We start from the raw sequence: 23,154 nt of genomic DNA on the forward strand, positions 1-23,154 counted from the left end.
CATTTATAGCATTAACATTAACATCAGCATTAGCATTAGAATTTTAACGTTACCATTTTTAGCATTAGCTTTAACATTAGCATTTTAGCATTTGTATTAGCATTTTTTACATTATCATTAGCATTTTTTGCATTAGCATTAGCATTAGCTAGCATTAGCTTTTTAGCATTAGCATTTTTAGCATTTCTAAAATTAGCATTAGCATTTTAGCATTAGCATTTTTATCATTAACTAGAATTACCATGTCTAACATTAGCAAATCATTTGTTAGCATCTCCTCAATCATCCACATCCACATTAACCCTGGCCTGAGGTAGTGGATGGCCCTTCACTGCCCCCAGGACAGAACAAGATAAATAGTCATGTGAGTGAATGTACAGTATATGAATGTATGCTGCGATGTGAATGTACTGTATACTCTGTGACTGTGAGTAGAATTTACTGATTGTGATTGTGAGCTCACTATAACAAGTGAGACAATTAAGAATTGTATTAGTCAAAGTACAATAAGGGTACCTTCTATGTGCACTTTCAATGTGCAATAATAATATTACTAGTAAGACGCCTCAGGGCGACATGCAACCCCGCCCTTAAGCATTAAGTATAAATAAGTAGCCCCGCTCGCGTAGCCAGGCGTACTCATCTGCGAAGAGAAAAGCCTGGTGACAATATCAGGCAGAGACCGTTCAACTTCCGCCGTGAGAATTTCAACGGAAGACTGCAACGCATGACGTAATGTCCGTTAAACGCAGCACTTCCGCCACTTCCGCTAGAACCAACAGGAAGTTATATTTTGTGGCCAGGGTGATAAATAAGTATAAATTAGTGTCAGCGCCAGCGAGTCAATAAATGAACGACTTGTGACTTAAGTGTTTCATGAGGCAATACTGCAGAAGATTGTGATTGGTTAGATTCGAGACGGGTACATCCAACCAGCGTAGAATCTCTGAGGTCACCACCCCTTCATTATCGGTGTAATATGCCAGCAAGATCAAAGGAGGTTTCCCCAGACTTGTGGATGCACTCCAGAGTTGGCGTTGGCCAGGCTAGGAAGCAGGGACGTGCTGGCCATTGGGAAAAGCGGGACAACTCCCGAATGGCCGGTTCATTCCCGGCCGGTCCAGGCCGGCCATTAGGAAAAAATTAAACTGTTTGCACAAAAGTAAAAATTAAACTGTTTGCACAAAAGTAGTGAAAACAGCCGATCTACAAGCACACAATGCCTCGTGTGCTTGTAGATCGGCTGTTTTCACTAGTTAAAATCATTTTTTAAATGATAAATACAAAACAAACGGTTTTGGACATACAAGGTTTCCACCCGACAACGACGAAATATAACTAATGTAATTGGCCCACTGGCTTGTCACTTGTCATGATCTGAAATGGCAAATCTTTGAGTAGCAGCAGCTACTATATCTCTCTCTATAGCGCGCAATGAGGGCCTCTCCAATTATTTTTCCCGGGCTGAATCAGGGGCCCAGCACATCCCTGCTAGGAAGAAACAGCATGTGGGAGACACCGCACACAAGCCAGATCTGAGCTGATGGGCTGGTGCCTGATGTTTCAACCACACTAACTATAGCCCAGCCACCAGGCCATCCCCAAACATGCTATGGATTCGTCATCATAGGTATGCTCTTTTCAAGAAGAATGAAAAAAGAAGCCTCGCATCCCTTTTAAACATGTTAAGACTGGGCACGCGTCTGTGTCGCTTTAGATTTTAACCACTTGCAACCGTTATTTTATACAGTTATTTTATATCGCAGATATGCAAGCTATTTTTGAAAAATCTTGAAAATGGTCGTTGTCGGGTGGAAACCTTGTATGTCCGAAACCGTTTGTTTTGTATTTATCATTATCGCCTAACTCTAACCGCGAGGCGTTGTGTGCTTGTAGATCAGCTGTTTTCACTACTTTTGTGTGACGGCCGGGCCTTGTATGATGAAGCAGTGCTTTACTACGCGAAAAAAAATATATATACAAATTTGAAACTGCCCGACAGTGACGATATATACATTGTTTAAAGCGAACATTTTTTACTCAAATCTTTGCTTCTGGGGGTTCTCTGATACATCATGTTTTGAGAGGGCGGTCCGTCAGTTTTGAGAACCACGGACATTATAGCAACAAGTGTTTCATAAAACTGTTTAGCATTTAGAAGACATTTGTAAGAATGGGCCTCAGGTCTAAATGGGTGAACTATCCGAGCCACCAGGACTATCCTTCCTTTCCCAAACATGCTATGGATTCTTCATAGGTATGCTCTTTTCAAGAAGAATTAAAAGATGCCTTTCATCTCTTTTAAGTCACTGTTCTATTGCGCCCTCTGTTTCCCCTGAACTCGAAGAGAACGTAAAAACTGTTGACTCATCGCGCGTCAGCCTTAGAAGTATACCGTGCGGCTCAGAAGAAGAAGAAGAAGGAAAAAAAAGTCACTTTCACTTTAAAATTTCCCAACCTTTCAACGTGTTGGGAAACATAGTCCCCTGGACTGAAATCAACATTTTCAAAACTTATTTTTATCTCAAGCATGGGACTGTGGACTTGAGGGTTGGGGCTCTGGGTTCGTGGTCTCCTACACATCTGGGTTCTCCTCTGCTGACTGAGAGGAGGAGGAGAGGAGGAGGAGGAGGAGGAATGAATGTGTGTTGTTGGCTGGATGCTAGAGGGAGGCTGCTGGCTGGAACCAGTGGTGGGACGGCTGGGTGGGAGCCGGGGTTAAGAGATGTCACCCCCACTTGATTTAGAGCACGGGCTGTGGGAAACGCCCACGCGGATGCACTACTGACTGTTTGCGTGTGTGTGTGTGTGTGCGCGCGCGCGCGTGTGTGTATGTGTATGTGGAGGGATGGGAGTGGAGGATAGGGGACAGGGGGCTTTGAGGGAGGGAGGGAATGTTCGGATGTTTGGTTGTGCGGTTCGGGCTGAACAGCACGCCCTAGGACACCACACACACACGCACGCACGCAGACACGCACACACGCACACATGCACACACACACACACACACACACACACACACACACACACACACACACACACACACACACACACACACACACACACCACACACACTCCTGAATGACACGCACATCATGCGTCACCAACACGCGTTCTACCCAAAGTCTGACCGAGCTACAGTATGCATACGTTACACACCACCTACCTCAGTGTCATTGTTTAGGTTCCAGAGGTCCAGGCGCCCCATGCCGTCCACGGCAGCAAAGACTGCGGGGTGCACCGGAGACCACATGACATCGTACACATAGTCTGCGTTGTCCTCAAAGGAGTACAGAGGCTTGTTTTGCTGAAAGGCAAACAAACAGAGAGAGAGAGAGAGAGAGAGAGAGAGAGAGAGAGAGAGAGACAGATGGGAAACTTGAGTGGACAAGACGATAAACCAGGAAAGCCCATTGATGGCATACACAGTAAATCTTGAGAGCTTATTACTGTATTATTATTTCCCCCTGCTCACCTACGGTCAAATTCTATGAGCGATCGGAGGTGCGGAAAGACGTCCTCCTGCCTCCACTGTCTCTCTCTCTGTCAGCTTTCTATTTCTATCTGAATAAAGACATTTCTTCCAAGAAGGCAGGAGGGGGCCTGGACTGCCCACTCTCTATTTAAAACAATAGAGAGAGACTCAGTGTGTTTGTATTATGAGGCCGAGGGGTATTATGAGGCCGAAGGGGGAGGGAGAACAAGAGACCAAGGTAGAGAGAAACAAACGCTGCGCAAGTATACAGTACAGCACCGCAGAGATAGACTGACAGGAGAGAGAGACAGAGAGAGAGAGAGGGAGAGAGAGAGAGAGAGAGAGAGAGAGAGAGAGAGAGAGGAGGAAAGGAGTGAGGGAGTGCGTTGGTTTCAGACAGAGTGGCGCTGCCTCAGCCCTGGGGCCCGTCTGGGCTGAGAGCCTAATTAAAAAGCCTCGCGCGTTCACACAGCGCCATAAAATCACTGCGAGAGATGAAAGAGAGACACAGCCCCTCCACAAGGTGTACTGTAACCTCAACACAACAGCTGTCTGAGAGAGAGAGAGAGAGAGAGAGAGAGAGAGAGAGAGAGAGAGAGAGAGAGAGAGATGGAGAGAGATGGAGAGAGATGGAGGAATAGGAGGGACAACAACGAGAGGAGGGGACTGAAATGTGTGTGTGTGTGTGTGTGTGTGTGTGTGTGTGTGTGTGTGTGTGTGTGTGTGTGTGTGTGTGTGTGTGTGTGTGTGTGTGTGTATGTGTGTGTGTGTGTGTGTGCGTGCGTGTGCTTGTGTGCGTGAGGAAGAAGGACAATCCTCCAGTCCCAGGCTGTCGTTAGGATTCCAAAGGCTTACTAACTGCATTCCTGACAGGTAGAGCAGGGGTGTGGGACCATAGGAGACAGGTAGGCTGGGACACAGAGGGAGGAATGCAGTCTGTCTCCCACCTCCACCTCTCTCTCTCTCTCTCTCTCTCTCTCTCTTATTTTTTTTAAAGATCACTGATCCTCCCTTGCTTCCAGTCAACAGTCTGTAAAGACAAGACGACTCAAGACTAAAGTCTTTCGTCTAGACTCACAAATGTATATGCACGCACGTGTGCACACCTGCGTGCGTGCTGTGCATGCGCACACGCACGCACGCAACAAAGTACAAATTCTTGATTCCAAGGACGTCCACACACAAATATGCACAAAGGCGTGCGTACATGTACATGCACTGAATTTCCCCCTTGGGATAATAAAGGTATCTATCTATAAGGAACACAGTTGTCAAACACACATACACACAGGAGTGCACACTCACACTCTAAGAGATGCAGCGCACACTGTACATTTCTGAAAGTTAATTTAACTATTGTAAATGTATGAAATTTCTGTCCGTCCGTCTATGTGTACTGTATATCTGTAGTTCACGTATCTCGAGAAACGTCCGACTCCAAACTCGGCGAGCACATTGCGGATGACCAGAGGGAACCGCCAATCCGACCGATATGCCCATTTATAGGAATATCTGGTTGTCCACTGGATCTTTCTAATGACATCATAGACTGGGGTGTATTCCATATATGGTCATAAAAGGGACACAGTCAGGCACAAACATAAATCTCCATATATTGGTATAAAACAGACAGACTGACGGGGTACGACGGGTATTGTCTAACCAGGTGGGCAGCATTTCCAACATGCATCATTCCAGAGTTGGCCAGTGGTCTAGTTTGGTTACATTAGTATACTCTCAAGACTTAAATTAATACGGAATTGAACCTGTTCTCCAGCAACTGAGGGGACGGTAAAGGCCTCTCTATCCATCCAATGTCATCACTCAATCACTGAGTGATGAGCTCTCTCTCTCTCTCCCCACTTCTTTTCTAATCTCTGCTCTGCTGATGTTCTGACCTACCAGTCTCAGTCCACAGGGTGGGTGGGTGGGCACGCGTGTGTGTGTGTGTGTGTGTGTGTGTGTGTGTGTGTGTGTGTGTGTGTGTGTGTGTGTGTGTGTGTGTGTGCGTGCGTGCGTGTGCATGCGTGCGTGTGCGTGGGTGTTTCACGGATCTATTGTCAGGCTACATTTGAATACAATTTCAAAATACTGTTATTGGGTTCACTTGCTCAGTTGCTCTACCTTCTCTGACACTTAATAACTAGTTCACAGCCAAATCGCCTTCCATCGCCATTTTGAGGAAGCCCAGCCAGCCAGATCGCCAAACGTCGCCTTGGGGATCATTTTCTGATTTTTTTGGTATTTTTTTGACATTTTTTGAGCTATAAATGACCATTCTAGGTTCATATAAGCTTTTGCTACAAAAATGCGCTGGAAATGACATCATCGATGACGTAACCCGGAAGTCGTTCGGCCATAACAAAGCATGGGCCTTTCCATAGCATTGAAAGCTGACGTTTTTCTTATCAAACTTTACCATATGTAGACGGATTTTCATTCGGAAAAAAATGGCAGGCTGACAGAGTGGTCACTCAGGATCAAAAACGAGTGTATATGGAGTGTCCACGACGTGCACTCGCTCCAGGATGGCTCCCGTTCGGCGGACCGGGAGCCATAATGGCTGCTCCATAGGAAGCCATTATGGGCCCAATGCTGTACAGGCTGCACAGCAGACTGCAAGACCTTATCGTTGGGCACACTCTAGTGGATAGTACGTGTACTACATTTTGCAATTACATTATCCCTGCTGGGATCGGCTACTGATAACTTGGAAATTAATAATATTCCTGGCAGTATAGGCGCACAAGCATATTGTAAATGGCTGGGAGAGAGGAGCTATGGTCAACTTTTTCTTGAAAAACGGATGCTAAAATAAAAATAATGTTTCGAAAATATTTTATAAAAAAATAAGCTTCATATATGTGTTTCAATTAAGAAATGACCACAAAAAGCGTAAAATAATGATAAAATAATCATTTTGGCCATTATCAGGCCGACACTTTGTTTACATCCTAGTCTAACACTATCAAACAATAGACTAGAATGTAAACAAAGTGTCGGTCCGACAATGGCCAAAATGATTATTTTATCATTATTTTGCGCTTTTTGTCGTCATTTTTGAATAGAAACACATGTATGAAGCTTATTTTTTTATAAAATATTTTCGAAACATTATTTTAATTTTAGCATCCGTTTTTCAAGAAAAAGTTGACTATAGCTCCTTTAACAGCCTTAAAAGTGAACACGTCATCAGTCAAATCGGATAAACCAACGGCTCTTGGAGTCTTTTCCCAAGTGTTTCAAACGTGTCCAAATACCATTTTACAACAGTATCTTCAAACTCTAAACTAGAGTGATTTTGGTAAATAATCTACAGCAAACAAGTCTTAAAAGTAATCTGAAAATGAAGTTTAATCCTTGTTGGCGCCACACGAGGCGACTCCTAATCTCTATCTTCCATGTCCTGTGAAGCCAGAGAGCTTCCAGCAGGTTACGACTGGAGTTCTATTGCTTAATTTATACTCCGTCGAATGGTGCGACGCATTGTGAGCGTGGAGATCTACTATTTGTACAATTGTACAATGAAGTGAAGTGTAAATCAGACTTACACTTCATCAGCGACACAAATGTGACACAAATGAAGATAATATGATATCTTGTGCACGGCTGGTTTATTGATACGAATGTCTTCCAGTGAATTTGAAACAGTGTCCATACTGTATTGAAGAAAACCCCTAGATTCTACCTCAATACAATGAATTCAATTCAATGCTGTTTTCTTTTATAGAAACAACTGGTTCCGAATAGAACCAAGAACCATGAGGGATCATTAGAGGAAGCCATGTACTGTATAATAAAGGGCTCCGTATGAAACATTTCTAGTGATCATACTGTGTATGAAATGAATCACAGAGTCCCTTTTAAGAGCCATACACTATAGCTAGTGTAAGAGTGAGATCTCTGTCTAGTCTACAAATATCACGCTAGTTTTCAGACTTCACATCAGACTTGGAACAGTGGACAGGGCAGAGAAGTTGACTAGAAATTGTGTTATACTGTAGAACAGGGATACTCAAACTTCTGAACTTGTGGGCCACATTACAAAAATGTCAAGGGGCCACGGGCCAGTTGATAAATTGACATTACTTGATAACTTCTCTCTTATATTTGTTATTTGCCTTATTTCCCATAACATACAACAACAATTACACAATTTGTAATCAAAGTAATTTGCTACATTTTCTCTCTTTTTAATTATTCTGTGCAATTTGCATATTCCACACAAACTAATGTACATTTGTCTGCTATTTGTCTGGGTTGTTGTCTATCTGTCCGCCTGCTATCAAGTGGGATAACGTTAAAAATAGCAGATCTACATGCTTACAACGCCTCGCGTTGCGAGGCGTTGTGAGCATGTACCGTAGATCGGCTATTTTCACAGTTTCTGTCTCTAATATTTGACCATTTGGCCAATGTTAAATTTGTCCTTTCAGAGGTATTAAAAAATATTTTTTTTCTTCAAAAACGTCCGTTTATGACGTCACAAACGGCAGCAAATCTGGACAGCCTGTTTTGAGAACCCGTGGGATGCTTTTAACCTCCACCTTCCCAAAACCAGACACAACGGTCTGAAATGGGACTTTGTGAGGATAGAAGGTGCTAGTGGGACCCCAAAAAAAGGTTTTAAAATAGGAAAAGTGAATTTTCATGGTGTATCACCTTTAAGTTAATCATCTGGGGACCCCCCGTGGGGGTCCCGACCCACAGGTTGAGAACCACTACACTAGAACACCATAGTGCCATAACGTCACGCCAGGACAGGAGCGCCGCCGGGGAAAGATTAGATCAGGGCTAGAAGCTCGCTCTGTCGATCAAATCAGTACAGAGAGACCCTCTTCATAACATTATCATCGCCAATCAACCCAACTGTGAATGGACAGAGGTCTTTAATGGAGTGCGTTTCTATGAGAGGGGGGAGAAATCAAGGGCCCGCAGCTCTCCATCCAATCACTCGGTAGACAACATTTTTGGGGTCAAGAGAGCGAGGCGGTTCAAGTTATGCACAATCATAACCCCATTCCAGGCTGGCGTGACATCCTCAGACTCTGGCCTGACTCCAAATGTTTTCGCGAACCACAATATTTGCACTGCCGGGCGTAAAAACATAAGAGAGCGTTCGCACCCTGGCCTTTATTGAACTGTCGGGGGAAAGAATTAGAAGGTGTGTGTGTGCGCGTGTGCGCGTGTGTGTGCGTGTGCGTGTGTGTGCGTGTGTGTGTGTGTGTGTGTGTGTGTGTGCGTGCGTGCGTGTGCATGCGTGCGTGCGTGTGCATGCGTGCATGCACGTGTGAGAGTTTCTTGTCTGGTCTTTGTGAGGACCTTTAATCTTCCAAGGGCTCTTTTCAGGTTAGGGGTGTTAAGGTACACACTCTTAAGGTTAGGGAATTAATGTAGTTCCTTGCATGTGTTACACATTTTTGTGTGTTTGTGTGTGTGTGTGTGTGTGTGTGTGTGTGTGGGGGGGGGGGGCTGAGATGGCAGTGATTGGCGGGTTGCAGGTCAACCTCAGGGGATTTTTAGGTAAGCAAAGAGAGGCTGGTGAGGTGTGTGTGGTACGTGGTGCACACACACACACACACACACACACACACACACACACACACACACACACACACACACACACAGACACACACACACGCACACGCACACGCACACGCACACAGGACAGGCAGACAGGCACACATTCCTGTGGTACTGCTCAAAGGAAAGGGAATTCCCAAATCCCGAAAAAATAACAGACCTTGCTGATGAAAACCCGAGAAATGTTTTAGTATCTGTCACGAGACACTGCGCACATGACTTATGGACCGGGTCGCATGCAAATTATGACTTCAAATTCATCATAGCTCCTTTACTGTCTGCCTACAAACTGTAACCGTATCTCGAAGAATGTCCAGGAAATTATGCAACATGCATTATGCATTTCCCCCAACGCCGAATATTTCCCTCTTTGATTCGGCCTGTGTTTGCAGTTTGACGCCTCGCTTGCGCTGATCGCTCCGTCCTACAAGGTTAGCATCACTTAGCGCAATGCTTTGTTCTTCTCAAACTGCCTTTTAACTCTCCCTTCGCATAATCCACGAATGTCTCTTTGTCTATCTGTTCTGGTTATTATGTTTTTAAATTACAGTAAAATATGCAAAATTTTACAAAATGGTCACTTTAACAAGGTATTAAAATTATACTCTCCACACTTTTATTCTCACCATCTTGGTCAGATGCACAGGTGCAATGCATTAATGTTAATTGTGGCGCATTTACTAACATGCCAAGTTTAGCTGCACTTGAACAACCGTTCCAGGCTGCCATATCCAGCCCAAGGAACCGTAGAAACGGGGGAAAAATAGAATGTACTTCTTAAAATAAATGTATCAGGCCTGTTGCTAAGGTATGACAACCATCAGTCATGTTGCCATACCTTAGCTTTTTCTGAACCGACACCACTGTCTCTCTCTTTCGTCTTCCTTCTCCCTCCCTCCCACACCCTAGTCTCTCGGTTGCATCCCTCCCTCCCTAACTCCCTTCCTCCCTTCTTTCTTTCCTTTCCAGACCATATCTTCCAGTGAATCCCGGCCAACAGAACATCTGACTGGACACGGAATCGTAAACATGCGACCACTGTGGAGCCATCATCCCATCCCTCACACCGTCCAACTCGGCGGTCTGCTTTCTTAACCACCTAAGCCCTATTTCATACTCCGTCGCATTGCGACATGCTGTGATCTTGTAGATCTGCTATTTTTCCTCTCAAAAAAAACGTATGATTTTTTTTTTCTTTTCCCCTGTAATGACCTGCCCGAAACAGGGACAGCAGGTTTAATGTGGTTAAGGGCTGTCAGTCTTCCTTGAGCAGAGTCTCATATTCAGCTAAACAGCACTCTGAATCACGTTCCAACCACTGACAGATTGGAAATGTCACCAAACATTTGGTGTGATCATGCACAGAGGCCTGACTGTGGGCCTGAAAATGCAGAAGAAAAAAAAGCCAAAAGATAAGATTTGATGAACGGAACTTTGATGATCTATAGCAGGGTTGGGGAACTTTGATGATAGAGGGGGCCACTGGATTTCCACACTCACTCCAGGGGGCCACATTGTATACTGTTGCTGTCGACAGAAACCTCTTATCTCCATATTTGAACGTAACTTATTTCGTAAATTGATGTCCCATTCTACTGTCACGAATAAGTAGCTAAAAATAGCCATTCTACAAGTGCTAAACGTGCTGCAATGTGGCGTGTTCTTTATTTAGTTATACTTTAGTTATGTTAACTTTATGAACTTTATTACAAATAAGTTGGACATAAAACAGAGTACAATTTTAATACTAGTCATCAAAAACTACTAATATGGACTGTTAAAGGAGGTCCTGTTTTGCATGTTTGGAATTAATATAATATAGTATTCCAATATTAACCTGTGGGCTGCATTAATTGAAGGTGGGGGCCGCATGTGGCCCCCGGGCCGCCAGTTGCCCATGTATGATCTACAGTATACTGTAGATCACGCGACCGAGTATTTCCCGGTGAATCTGTGCGCAACGGTGGGGGCTTGGGAGTGTGGGGGACACGCACCACTGACTATTGCTGATGATGGAGAGGTGATAGCTTAGCTTTTATGTATCATGTTATGTAATGTAATCTTGCCGATTTAGTAAGAGACTCGTCGCCAATTGCAAGATATTTAAACGTTATTTGGGGCCATGATGATATCCTTTTCTTCCCACAACTAGACTAAGGATTCATATTGTCTGTGTTATTGTTTACAACCACAATTATTCACGTGATCGCGGTTCACTAGTTTTTAGTAGGCTATTAGTGTAGGCTTAGAAGCCTTTTCAGAAGTTAATTTAATGTTTTCCATTTAATGATTTCCTTTATCCTCATCTAATCTTGCGCTAATGCACACAACTGTTTTTGCCATGTTTTAAGGCCGTGTAGGCTTTTCAGAAGTTAATTTAATGTTTTCCATTAAATGATTTCCTTTATCGTCATCTTCCGCTAATGCACGCAACTGTTTTCGCCAGGTTTTAAGGTCTTATTTTAATTGTTTCTCATAAGCTCGCAACTCTCCTTGCCCATCGGCCCCCACCTTTGTGCACAGATTCACCAGGAAATACTCGGTCGCGTAGATCACTGCATCATCAGCCTTGTGTCATCTATCACTAATTATATAGACTGTTACAGTACATAATGAGTGATTGATGACACATGGCAAAGGAAAACAAACAAATATCAATGATGATCACACAACATAGCAATACACTCAACTGCAGTCCTACAATTGTACTAATCTGCGGGAAAGGTAAATAAATAAGTAATAAAGCGAATAAAAGTAAAATATAGCTTGATGAATCAAACTTTACAGCAGTACAGCTGACATATCCCACAGTACAAAGCCTTAACCAAACCAGCTGAGAGCCACAGCCTTACTGTGACTTAATGTGGCCTCGATGACACGGCATATCAGAGCTTGTGTGAGACAACAAAATAGTAAAAAAAATGTTTTAAAGTTGTTTGCAAACATAGATTTTCCCTCTGTGACGCCCAAGTACTGGAACATGTGCACAGAACTTGAGACATTTCGCAGGCACAAGGAGCATAAACATCCACGTTTGCTGATAGAAACATCTGCAGAGCTTTGCATACATTTTGTCATTGAAACCACGCAACAACAGGCCTTTAAAGTCGAGGCCACATTCTCAATTCTTTCAACAGATAGAGTGACTGTGTTGCCTTTCAGTGTCAGTGAAAAATTCTCCCAAATGGAAACCGGTAACATTAGCTCAGACCAGCGCATAGATGCCAAGAAAGGATGGGGCTGTTAACACAAAGTCAAACAAGCACTCAAAATAAAGTGTGTTTTTGACTCGGGTGCAAAATGAAAAGCAGAGTTAAGCTGTCGTTTAGCAGACAGGCTCGTGTCTGGCAGCTTGGTGTCCTTCACTGCTCAATACTGTGACAGAAGCTCCACTCTTATTTCCCTCTACATACATGGGCAACAGGCGGCCCGGGGGACACATGCGTCCCCCACCTTCGCGGCCCTCAGGTTAATATTTCAGATGTTACAATTCCAAACATGCAAGCATGACCCACTTTAATTACTTCAGTCTATATTGGTAGCTTAATGACTAAAGAATATATAATTTTTTTATGTCCAATGTATTTGTATTTAGTTAAAATGTTACTTTTCAGGATTCTAATTCCAAAATAGCAGATCTACAAGCTCAAAATGCGTCGCAGTGCGATGACACGGCAATTTTTGCGACTTTTGTGTGACAGAATGACGAAGAAGGACATTACTATGCTATTCACACACAGTAATAGCATACTGTAACAGTCTTATTCAAACCCCCCCCCCCCCCACACACACACACACACCTTGGTGCTCCAGAGTTTGACCGTCCAGTCAAAGGAGGAGGTGATGAAGAGATGGGAGAAGTCCACGGTGCCCACAGCGTTGTGGCAGCTGATGCCCGTCACTGGCCCCTGGTGGCCCTCGAACATCTCACAGATACCTGCCTTACTGAGGAGGGACACCACAAGATACATTAGAGCTTTTACTCTAGGTCATTTAAAAAAAATCAATGTCAGTAATATTTTAATTATAACTTTTTTATAACGTTTCTCTAGCAGGATGAGACGATTTATGATTAAGAAAAGACAATGAGATCCAGGAACCAACCACGGAGACACTGTTACAGTATGTTACGTGCTTAAACTCATTTGTCCATTTGTAGAGTGTACAAATGTAACCAAATGTATTTATGTAATATGTAATTTCTCTGAGTTAAATTAAAGGAAAACATAGTCCCATTGTGCTGAATTTGGAAAATGTGAAACAATAATAACAATAATAGTGTGTGTGTGTGTGTGTGTGTGTGTGTGTGTGTGTGTGTGTGTGTGTGTGTGTGTGTGTGTGTCCACCTACCTGCCATGTCTGGAGGCTGTGTACACGGTACCCTCCTCACTCCCCACCACATAATTGTTCACGTCTCCAGTGGGGAAGGCCATGCCTGTCACTGCTACTGGTTTGGATTTGTTGTACACCAATTCCATGCTCTCCTACACACACACACACACACACACACACACGCACGCACGCACGCACGCACGCACGCACGCACGCACACACACAGCGAGCTTGTACTGTAGGTCAGCTATTTTCAAGAGATTTGCATACATTTGTTAACTTAAAATGGGACGTTCTGCATAATGAGTACTTTTATTTTTTTGTACTTTAAGTACATTTTTACTCAGTTACATTTTGAATTCCGGAATACAAAGTATTTCTACCTGGCAGAATTTATCATTTTACTATCCAGTTTGGATGACATTTTACCTGTGGTTGGGAGAGCATGTCCAGACTCCAGGAGCACATTCTGCCATCTGTGGACACCGTGATCAGATTGTTTGCGTTCTGGGTTCCTACCACGTTCACACAGTACACCGGGTGCTGCACACACACGCAAGCACGCGTGCGTGTGCGCACACACACACACACACACACACACACACACACACACACACACACACACACACACACACACACACACACACACACACACACACACACACACACACACACACACACACACACACACACACACACACACAGTAACAACAGTTACGTTGAGCTTAAAGTCATTTCTAGTCCAACGCAATCCCTATATTTTTATTGAATAATTGCCCACACCGATGTTGTCAAAAAAGTAAAATAATGGCTGATATATCGGCAAGATAGATATATCGGTCAGGCTCTAGTCCAGGGGTCTTCGGTTTTTCAGGCCAAAGACCCTTTAGCAGGGACAGAGATGAAGCAGGGACCCTCCACATACTGTAATGTATAAAATAGTATTTCAATTTAAATATTTTCATAGTTTTCATACAGTAGGTCGCTTCGTAGACTTCTGTACAGTTGTGTTGGATTCATGTTAATGTGTATTTTCAGACAGTTCACCACTTGAACCCTCAATACTTAGAAAACGCCTGCTCATTTTCTCCTCTACACCAAACCTCTTTGCCGGAAATAGCCAATCTACAAGCTCACAATGTGCTTGTAGATCTGCTATTTTCGGCTAATGTTCCCCGGCCCTCAGGGATCCGGGACCCCTAGGGGGTCCTCAGAGTCACTACAGGGGGTCCTCCAAATCTTTGTGTGAATCTTTTGTTTCTCCTTTTTTATATTAACCACTTGAACCCTAGTGTCCTTATTCTGAGAACTTTAGCCAAAAACAGCAGATCTACAAGCTCACAACAGCAAAGAGGTAAAGCAGAGAGGCAAAGAGGTTTGGTGTAAAGGGGAAAAAGAGCAGACTAAGTACAGAGTGAAAGGTCAAGTTTATTAAGTATTGACAGTTCAAGTGGTTAAATATCTGAAAACACAAATTGACATGAATCCAAATTACACAGATGATTGTGCTGTCAAACAATGAAACGATTATGTATCTATAGGTCCCTGCTTCATCTCTCTCTCAACTAAGGGGTCCTTGGCCTGAAAACGTTGAAGACCCCTGCTCTAGTCACTTGGACAGATGCCGGCTGTGGTGGCCTGCATGCGCTAGCTGGACCCTTCAAACGGGCCTACGGGACACGGGCTGCTGTGCAAATCCACAGGAGTGTGTGAAACCATTATGTCATTACTGGGCTGTAATTGATTTGTGTACCGGGGACCCCACAAAGGCTCCATTCAGCTCAGCTAGCTGCGCGCTGGCCGGACTGCGCGGCTGGCTGGCCGTCTGATTGGCTGACTGCATTGGGCCAGAGAGGAGACTAGAGAAAACCTCTCATTACTGGAGGCCACCGCCACTTTAAACCTACAGCATGGATGGCATGTAGCGCGTGCGAGAGAGAGAGTGTGTGTGTGTGTGTGTGTGTGTGTGTGTGTGTGTGTGTGTGTGTGTGTGTGTACAAGAGGGAGTGTGTGACCGGAATGTGGTGTGTGTGTGTGTGTGTGTGTGTGTATGTACGTACGTACGTACGTACAGTATGTGGAGAGAGTGCATACGTGTGCACTTGAAGAGCTATGTTGATACCCCCCACCACTACCACTACACACACGCACACACACACACACACACACACACACACACACACACACACACACACACACACACACACACACACACACACACACACACACACACACACACACACACACACACACACACACACACACACTCCAAGTTCTAAAGATTTTTTGCTATATTGGCCAGTAATTTGTTGAGGGTCAGCGAGTTCACTGGAGCAATTGAACTCGCAGTTGAGTCGCCCCTGAAGTTATGTCTAGAATTTGACTTGCTCCGGTCAAGTTGTGCGTGCATGTGCATGTGTATAGTGTACTTCATGTGTGTGTGTGTGTGTGTGTGTGTGTGTGTGTGTGTGTGTGTGTGTGTGTGTGTGTGTATGAGAACCATCAGGCCTTTGGTCTTCCAGTTTTATGGATATATATATGGTACATGTCCCTGTTTGCATGGCTCCCATGCAATTATCACATCAACGCTAAATTGCTATCTTACAGTATATGTTAAGCATATGCCTTATATAGAAATATAATGGACACATCTCTAAGGGGCAACAAACAAATACACAAATTGCTTTTAAATTACATATATTGTATGTGTCCTGTCCTGTATGAACTTTGGTCTTACCATGCTAGGACAAAAGGGAACAGAGTGCATGGAACTGAGCTCAACCCTCTCAATGGTCTCTGTGGGAAAGTGACAATTATCTATTTTTCTTGTCATTTCCATTCAGTTTATTAAATTCTGTTACGTTTGTTATGTTTCTTTGTTCCCATTTAGGCTTGTTTCCTGCAACTACAGGGAAGCACCACTGAATCATATTAAATCAAATCTATTCAGTCATGCATAACTGAATCAATTGAAAAATAAAATCATACTGAACGATCAGGGAAATGGGAAATCAGTCCTTTGGAATTTGTATAAAATAACATGCCAGAAAAAGAATGTCTGTGTTGTATTGGACATACAGTAGTTTTATCAGAGCCATGCGATCATGTCATATGACAATAACAATAGGGGCGGCAGTGGCTCAGGGGTAGAGAAGCCGTCATTAGAACACGGAGGGTTCCCGAAGGGTTCCCAGTTCGATTCCGGGCTCCCCCAGAGTTAGTGTGGAAGAGTCCTTGAGCAAGACTCTGAACCCCTAGTTGCAGGTTGGTGCCTTGCATGGTTCAGCTATACAAATGCACCATTTACCATTTAATAATGTTAAGTAAACTCTAAGCATTAAGACATTTGCATCAATACGGTTGTTTAATGGAATATAAATGAGGCATTATAGGGTGTTCTATTGTAGTCACTGTACCGTGTGATGTTGATGTGTTGAACAGCTTTGCATGGAGTTGCAGAGCTTCTTTTGCATGTTGTTGTTGTTACAGTATAAGTTATAACCTTTAGGGCCCAGCCTTACTGTGTGTGCAGCAGCAGACAGTGGGGTCCTCTGGACGGGGGTCCTGCGGTGACTGCGGTTGTCCCAAAGGACGATCTGTCCTGAGTACGTCCCCCCCACCACCAGGTTGGGATGGAACCTGGCGAAGCCCACAGACACCACAGGAGACTGCGGAAAGACAGAGGAATGACAGACAGACAGACAGACAGACAGACAGACAGAGACAGAGTGGAGAGGGGCTTAAGATTAGGAGAAAAGTGAGAAAGGTACGCAAGGACGTGCAGAGAATGTTAGATAGGCAGGGGCTGACATTTCTAAAAGGGCCTTTTGGTGAAATCAAGCATCGAAAATAGTCGACCTCCAAGCTCACAACGTGTCGCGCAACGCGTCGCAGCTTGGAGGTCGACTATTTTTGATGCTTGATTTTTACCATTTCAACTAGATGCTCCATTCAAGTTCAGGAGAGTTTGGACAAGGCAATTCTCTTGAATGCTGCCTTCAGGTATGGCATGGAAAGAGGGGCATTTGCATTTCTTTCACCATAGCAAAAACTCTATTCGTGGTCTGGAGAGGGCACTTTTTAAAGATGGATAAAATGGCAGGGGCTCGAGCCCCCTTTGATGTCTACGTGTGCACGTGCCTGAAGGTAAGTGATAGTCAGATCACACAAAAGAAAACGGGTATAGCAGAGTTACAGCAAAATCCTGAGTGCTGTTCAGATGGACGTACAGTCAAGAGGACTGAGCACAGACACGGAAAGGTAAGGATGGAGTGTTCTCCTCAAGAAGACGTAACACCAGGCAATCGAGAGAGGAAGACCACGTTCACCCAAATAAAAAGAGGAGAGATGTGGAATACATTGGAATGGAATACAACACCATATAAGAAAACCCCTCATCTGTGCCTCATATTCGCATGAGTGTTTCTGATGCAGATTGTGAAACAGATACGAGGAGTGATTGTAAATGCTAGACGGAGCATGAGAGAGAGAGAGAGAGAGAGAGAGAGAGAGAGAGAGAGGGAGAGGGAGAGGGAGAGGGAGAGAGAGGGAGAGGGAGAGAAAGAGATGGAGAAAGAGAGGCTGAGAGAGAAAGGGAGACAGAGAGGGAGAGAGATGGAGAGAGATGGTCAGTGATCAAGGCATCGTGATGGGTGGCAGAGGTGGAAGAGATAGATGGAGGGAGAGATGATGAGTTTGGCTATGATGAGGGTCCGCCTAGTGCGGCGGTGGGGGGGGGGGGGAGGCTGACGCTGGGGTGGGGGGCTGACAAAGAGGGGAATTGTAGTTCTTTTCACCACCACCCGGTTCACATTACAGCATCAAAACCCCAGCAGCCACTGGAGCGCTCAGTGTAGCCCCCGTCATGACAAGCGCACCCTCCTGGCCCCCGGCTACCCCCCCGACCCCATGTTTATTGAGTTTTGGTTCCTCTTCGGTGCTCCTCCCGCGCGGCCCGGGTGGTGCGGAGGGGCACGCCGTGGCTGGCCTCCCCTGACCCAAAGCCGCCGGAGCGTCCGTGATATGGAGACCACTATGGAAAAAATGTCAGAGAGCTTGTTTGTTTTGTGTTTATCATTTCTAAAATGATTTAAACTATAGTGAAAACAGACGATCTACAAGCACACAACGCCGCGAGGCGAGGCGTTGTGTGCTTGTAGATCAGCTGTTTTCACTACCTTTGTGCGACGGCCTTGTGTGATGAAGCAGTGCTTTACTTTGCGAAAAGAAAATTACTAATTTTAAACTTGGAGATACAAGGTTTCTGCCCTACAGTGACGATATCCAATCCATCCCTTCATCCATCCAGTCGGTCCATTCGTCCATCTGTCCATAGATTCATCTGTCCATCCATCCATCCATCCATCCATCACTCCCCCCCTCCCCCCTCTGTCCGTCCAGCTGTCCATCAGTCCTGCTGTAAACAGCAGATTTACTCATAATGCGTCTTGTGACCTCAGCGGAAGCACAGTAGGGAGTAATAATGAGGGTCAGCCATAGCACCTGTCCTTGTTTAAATTCACAGGAAGACCCTACTTAATCTGGGGCAATCTGTGTGTCTTTATGAATAGAATGTTTGTTTTCTTTTCTCGCTTTCTCTTCTCTCTCCCTCTCTCTCTCTCTCTCTTGCTCTCCTCTTCTCCAACACCACACCATGTGCTCAACAGCCGGGGGGGGGGGGGGGGGGGGGGGGGGGGTTACTGGAAAACAAACCAGAGTGAAGGAAAAGACCACGTGCTTTTCTCTCTCTCTCTCTTTCGTTTCTTCTATGGAGTCATGGCTTCCAGAGCGGCGGCGTGGAGGAGTCGCCTCAGAAGCGAGGACTCAAAATAAACCCGACTTGGGCAAGGAAAACAAAAGTCCCTGGTCTGCCGTCAAAGAGGAACCCTCTGGGTTTATTTAGACGGCTGGAAACAGACAGATCTGGGGTTTTGAGTTTGAAACACATTAGCGCACACTGTTTGATGGTCCGACCGCGAATATGTGGATTTGTGTGGCTTACGGCAAGTCGTAAGGCCCAAGTAGCTGGAATTCAGTATGGAATAAACGTGGGTTTAAGGTAAAATACAGATTGGAGCTAACGTGTACAGTGAAAGTATCACACAAGGTCATCTATACGATTTTACCACATAAAGTCTACTGTCTAATGTCCAACCACGTCAGATTCATCTACAGTAGCTATTTCTGACTCTACAGTAACCCCAAACCTTAAAGATGCACTGCCAAGATTTTGGTACTTTGGATTTTCAAGCAGCTATGTAATCGACTATGGACATTACTCCTCTATACCAGTTTTTGCATCAAGGACGCCTTTCATATTTTCTGCATGTTTACGTTAACCTTTGTTTTCTTCCCCCATCCACATGTGCTAAAACTATATATATTTTTTTGTTTATGTTTCAGACATGATTATTATACGATTCCATTCCATATGATAATTGCAGTTTCCATATGCCAAACCAACACCTGAAAAGTACTCAGTGCTTTGTATTGGAACATTTCAAATATTATCTCCCTGTCCCCGTTTTAACTTGTAAACTAAACTGATTCGGACTATATAGAACATCACCAAAAGTAGTGCTGTTTGCATTTTAAATAAAAAAGGTCAAATTGAGTGCATCAAGAAACAGGGATAGACTCCCATGCATTGGCTGATACTGACAATAAGCCTCTCTGACCTATAATGAGTATATACTTTGTCCATCACTGCTCACGTGTGACAGAGACAAGCTAGCAACCACAATATGTCTGCCAGGTTGCACCATGCAGGCCTTGCCTGTCTTGCACCTTATGTCTGTCCTCATGTACGGGTAGTACCTGTACATGAGGACATGCAGTGGTATGCAAAAGGTACATACCTGCTACGTTTTGCACCTTACTGTATGTCTAACCTGCAGGGTGGCAGTGGCTCAGGGGTAGAGAAACCATAATTAGAACACAGAGAGAACACAGTTTGATTCTGGGCTCTGGGCTTCTGAGTTAGTGTTGAAGAGTCCTTGAACAAGACTCTGAACCTCTAGTTGCTCCTGGTGAGCAGGTTGGTGCCTTGGATAAAGGCGCTACACAAATGCACCATTTCCCATTTATATGTGTATATGTATACATCATTACACTACATTATCTTTTCTCCACGTTCTGTGGATGTTTGTGATGTTCGCCATTAGGCGATTTTAATACGATGTGTGCGCGTATCTGACACACAGAGCATCATAACACATTATAAAAGAACATTTGAATATTACACAAATCTAAATTTGTGTGTAAAAAAAGTTGAATTATAACAGAAAAGCATGATATGCTCTTAGCATAATGACAGAAGTGGCCGATTAACTGTCTATATATAGCCACTGAAATGACGTTGTTTTCATGTCCAAGCTAAGCCTAGCCGTCTAAAAACACAGAGAGAGAGAGGTAGATAACCCTGTACAGACGAGGGACTTTTGTTCACTTTTAGACCAGTTATAACTTATAACCCAGTTTTAGACTGAGGTCTAATAGCTGACTATGGCTCACTGGGGCATTACATTCATCCATTCACCACCCTGACAGTGGAAGAAACCAACCTGACAAACAAATGAAGGCTATATGGGTGTGTGATAAACAAATTACCGCCACATCGTTGTTGCCTGAGCTTTTCCAACCAAGGGTGCAAAGTTTGCATAATGAGGATCAATTACACATTTCCATGGAATAACCTAAAACAAATATGAAAACGCCAGCTGTACAACAATCAACACAGTGGAAGGAAAAGCAGGGACGGGGATGGTTAGAGGAGGCAAAGCAGAGAGGACATCATTCGAAGGATGACAGAGACTGTCCGAAGAAGAGACTTCACCAAAACACCCAACTCAGAGATCTGAGACGCTCTGCTGGCATCCAAAACGTGAGATTACTTTAACTTTGTTTTCATTGTTAAAATAGTCGATGTTTTCAGAAGAACATTGGGAAGAGCTGTTTAAAATAGTGTTTCCCAAACAATGGGTCGGGATCCATAATTCTTTGCGTCCTGAGCTTAAAGGAGTAGTTCACCCCCAAAATGACTTTTTTTCTATTGATTACTCATGCCATGGAGACTAGAGTTCAATAATATTTTTTGTTTTTTTGTCACATTCCTAAGACAAAAATTTGATTCGAGTAAATTTACCCCCATTGATTCCGGATGGGGACCCCTTTCGAAACAGGTCCCCATCTGGAACGAATGTGGGTAAATTTATTGTTATCACATTTTTGTCTTAGGAATGCGTAATCAATAGAAAAAAAGTCATTTTGGGGGTGAACTACTCCTTTAAAGGTCTGGGAAGTGGGAAAACACTGGTTTAAAATGTTTAATCAATGGAAACAAGCTTGAGCTTGTTTGAACTTTTTCCCATTTTGGCATCTTTGATGGTTGCACTGTTTACTTTTAAAAGTGGGCAACAAAATATTCTATTCTATTTTACTCGTCATCTCAAATCCAGCCGTTATGTTGTTGTTTTTTTCTCTCTCTTCTGAACTGGCTGCAGGGCAAACACAGAGTCTTAAGATGGAAGACAGACTGAGAAATGACACCAACTCCTCCCTCCCCATCATATGCACAGCAAACGATACCTATCCGGCACTAGAAACTGCAATCTTCTCCATCAACCTCATCCTGGGCCTCCCCATCAACAGCTACGTTCTGTGGCTGATCCTGAGTGGAGCTGGTGGGACGATAGTCTCCGAGTTCTTCAATCTCAACCTGATTGTGTCTGGGATCATGTCTCCCCTGGCCTCTGTCTTTTATTTGGCACAGCTCGAATCAATTTTTCTCTTTGCCTTCCTTTTGTACTTGTTCTCTGGTCCATGGTTTGGGTGTTGTATCTGTGTGGAGCGTTACATAGCGGTGGTTCACCCTGTGGTATTTCTGAGGTACAAAGCTCTTCGGTACAGGATGGCTTGTTGCTGCGTTGTCTGGCTGATGGGGTGTGCCTCCAGTTCCTTATATTTTTGGTTAGGAGAAAAAGTAATTTACATCTTTATGGGCTTTTACATTGTGTGCATTTCTGTGGTGTCTTTCTGCTGCTTCTCGGTCCTCAGAGCTCTGAGACAGCCTGGACCAGGAGAAGGACAGAGGGAAGGTGGGGAGGGAAACAACATGAAGAGAAGGGCTTTTAGAATTATTCTGATCAGCTTGATAGTAATGGTTTTGACTATTATGAGCTGTTTCATCCATCTTCTGTCTTCAGTCATTCAAATCAGCCTAGTTGCCATTTTAATAACATTCGCAATATCCGCGACGTTGGGGTTTGTTCATCCTTTGCTCTACATCCACAAAGCTGGGAAACTGCTGTGCTTCAAGGGGCTCTGAAAGCAGGATAGATAGATAGATCTCAGACCTTGAGTACATGTCTGTACATGTCTGTAATCAAGTTCTGTACTTTAGAGGTATTTTTTTACTTTACCTGTAGTGTTTACAATTTTTACTTCCTCTCTCTTCTCAGAGCCAAATATTATACTACAATTATTAGCTTGTAGATCTGCTATTTTCAAAAGATTGTTATATGTTGAAAACTTGTGAAATGGGACATACATATGCGTAAAGACTACTTTTACTTGTGGTACTGATACTTGCACTTAAAATGTGAGTACTTCTTCCATCACAGCCTGTGTGTAATATAATTTGTCAGAGAAACATATTGAAATGATTCAGCTATTTGTTATATTGTTAAATGAATTATTGTGCAATTAAATTTCGCACTACATAATTGCATTGCAATTATAACATTATTGTTCATCATAGTGTTTTA

At 43.9% G+C, this 23,154-nt stretch overlaps 1 protein-coding gene across 1 annotated transcript in view; it reads right to left on the bottom strand.

Annotated features, from left to right (window-relative positions):
* Positions 1-23,154, bottom strand: part of dync1i1a (dynein cytoplasmic 1 intermediate chain 1a) — a 96,806-nt gene that overhangs the window by 7,124 nt on the left and 66,528 nt on the right. Inside the window, exons 12-16 of the mRNA XM_080735672.1 lie at positions 16,912-17,058; positions 13,820-13,933; positions 13,409-13,542; positions 12,859-13,003; positions 3,167-3,307 (exon numbers count right to left, since the gene is read on the bottom strand). Coding sequence (XP_080591798.1) covers positions 3,167-3,307; positions 12,859-13,003; positions 13,409-13,542; positions 13,820-13,933; positions 16,912-17,058 — 681 coding nt within the window. The remainder of the gene's footprint in view (positions 1-3,166; positions 3,308-12,858; positions 13,004-13,408; positions 13,543-13,819; positions 13,934-16,911; positions 17,059-23,154) is intronic.

The sequence above is a fragment of the Nannobrachium achirus genome, assembly GCF_963921795.1.
Source record: "Nannobrachium achirus genome assembly, chromosome: 10".
NCBI classification, from domain to species: domain Eukaryota; kingdom Metazoa; phylum Chordata; class Actinopteri; order Myctophiformes; family Myctophidae; genus Nannobrachium; species Nannobrachium achirus.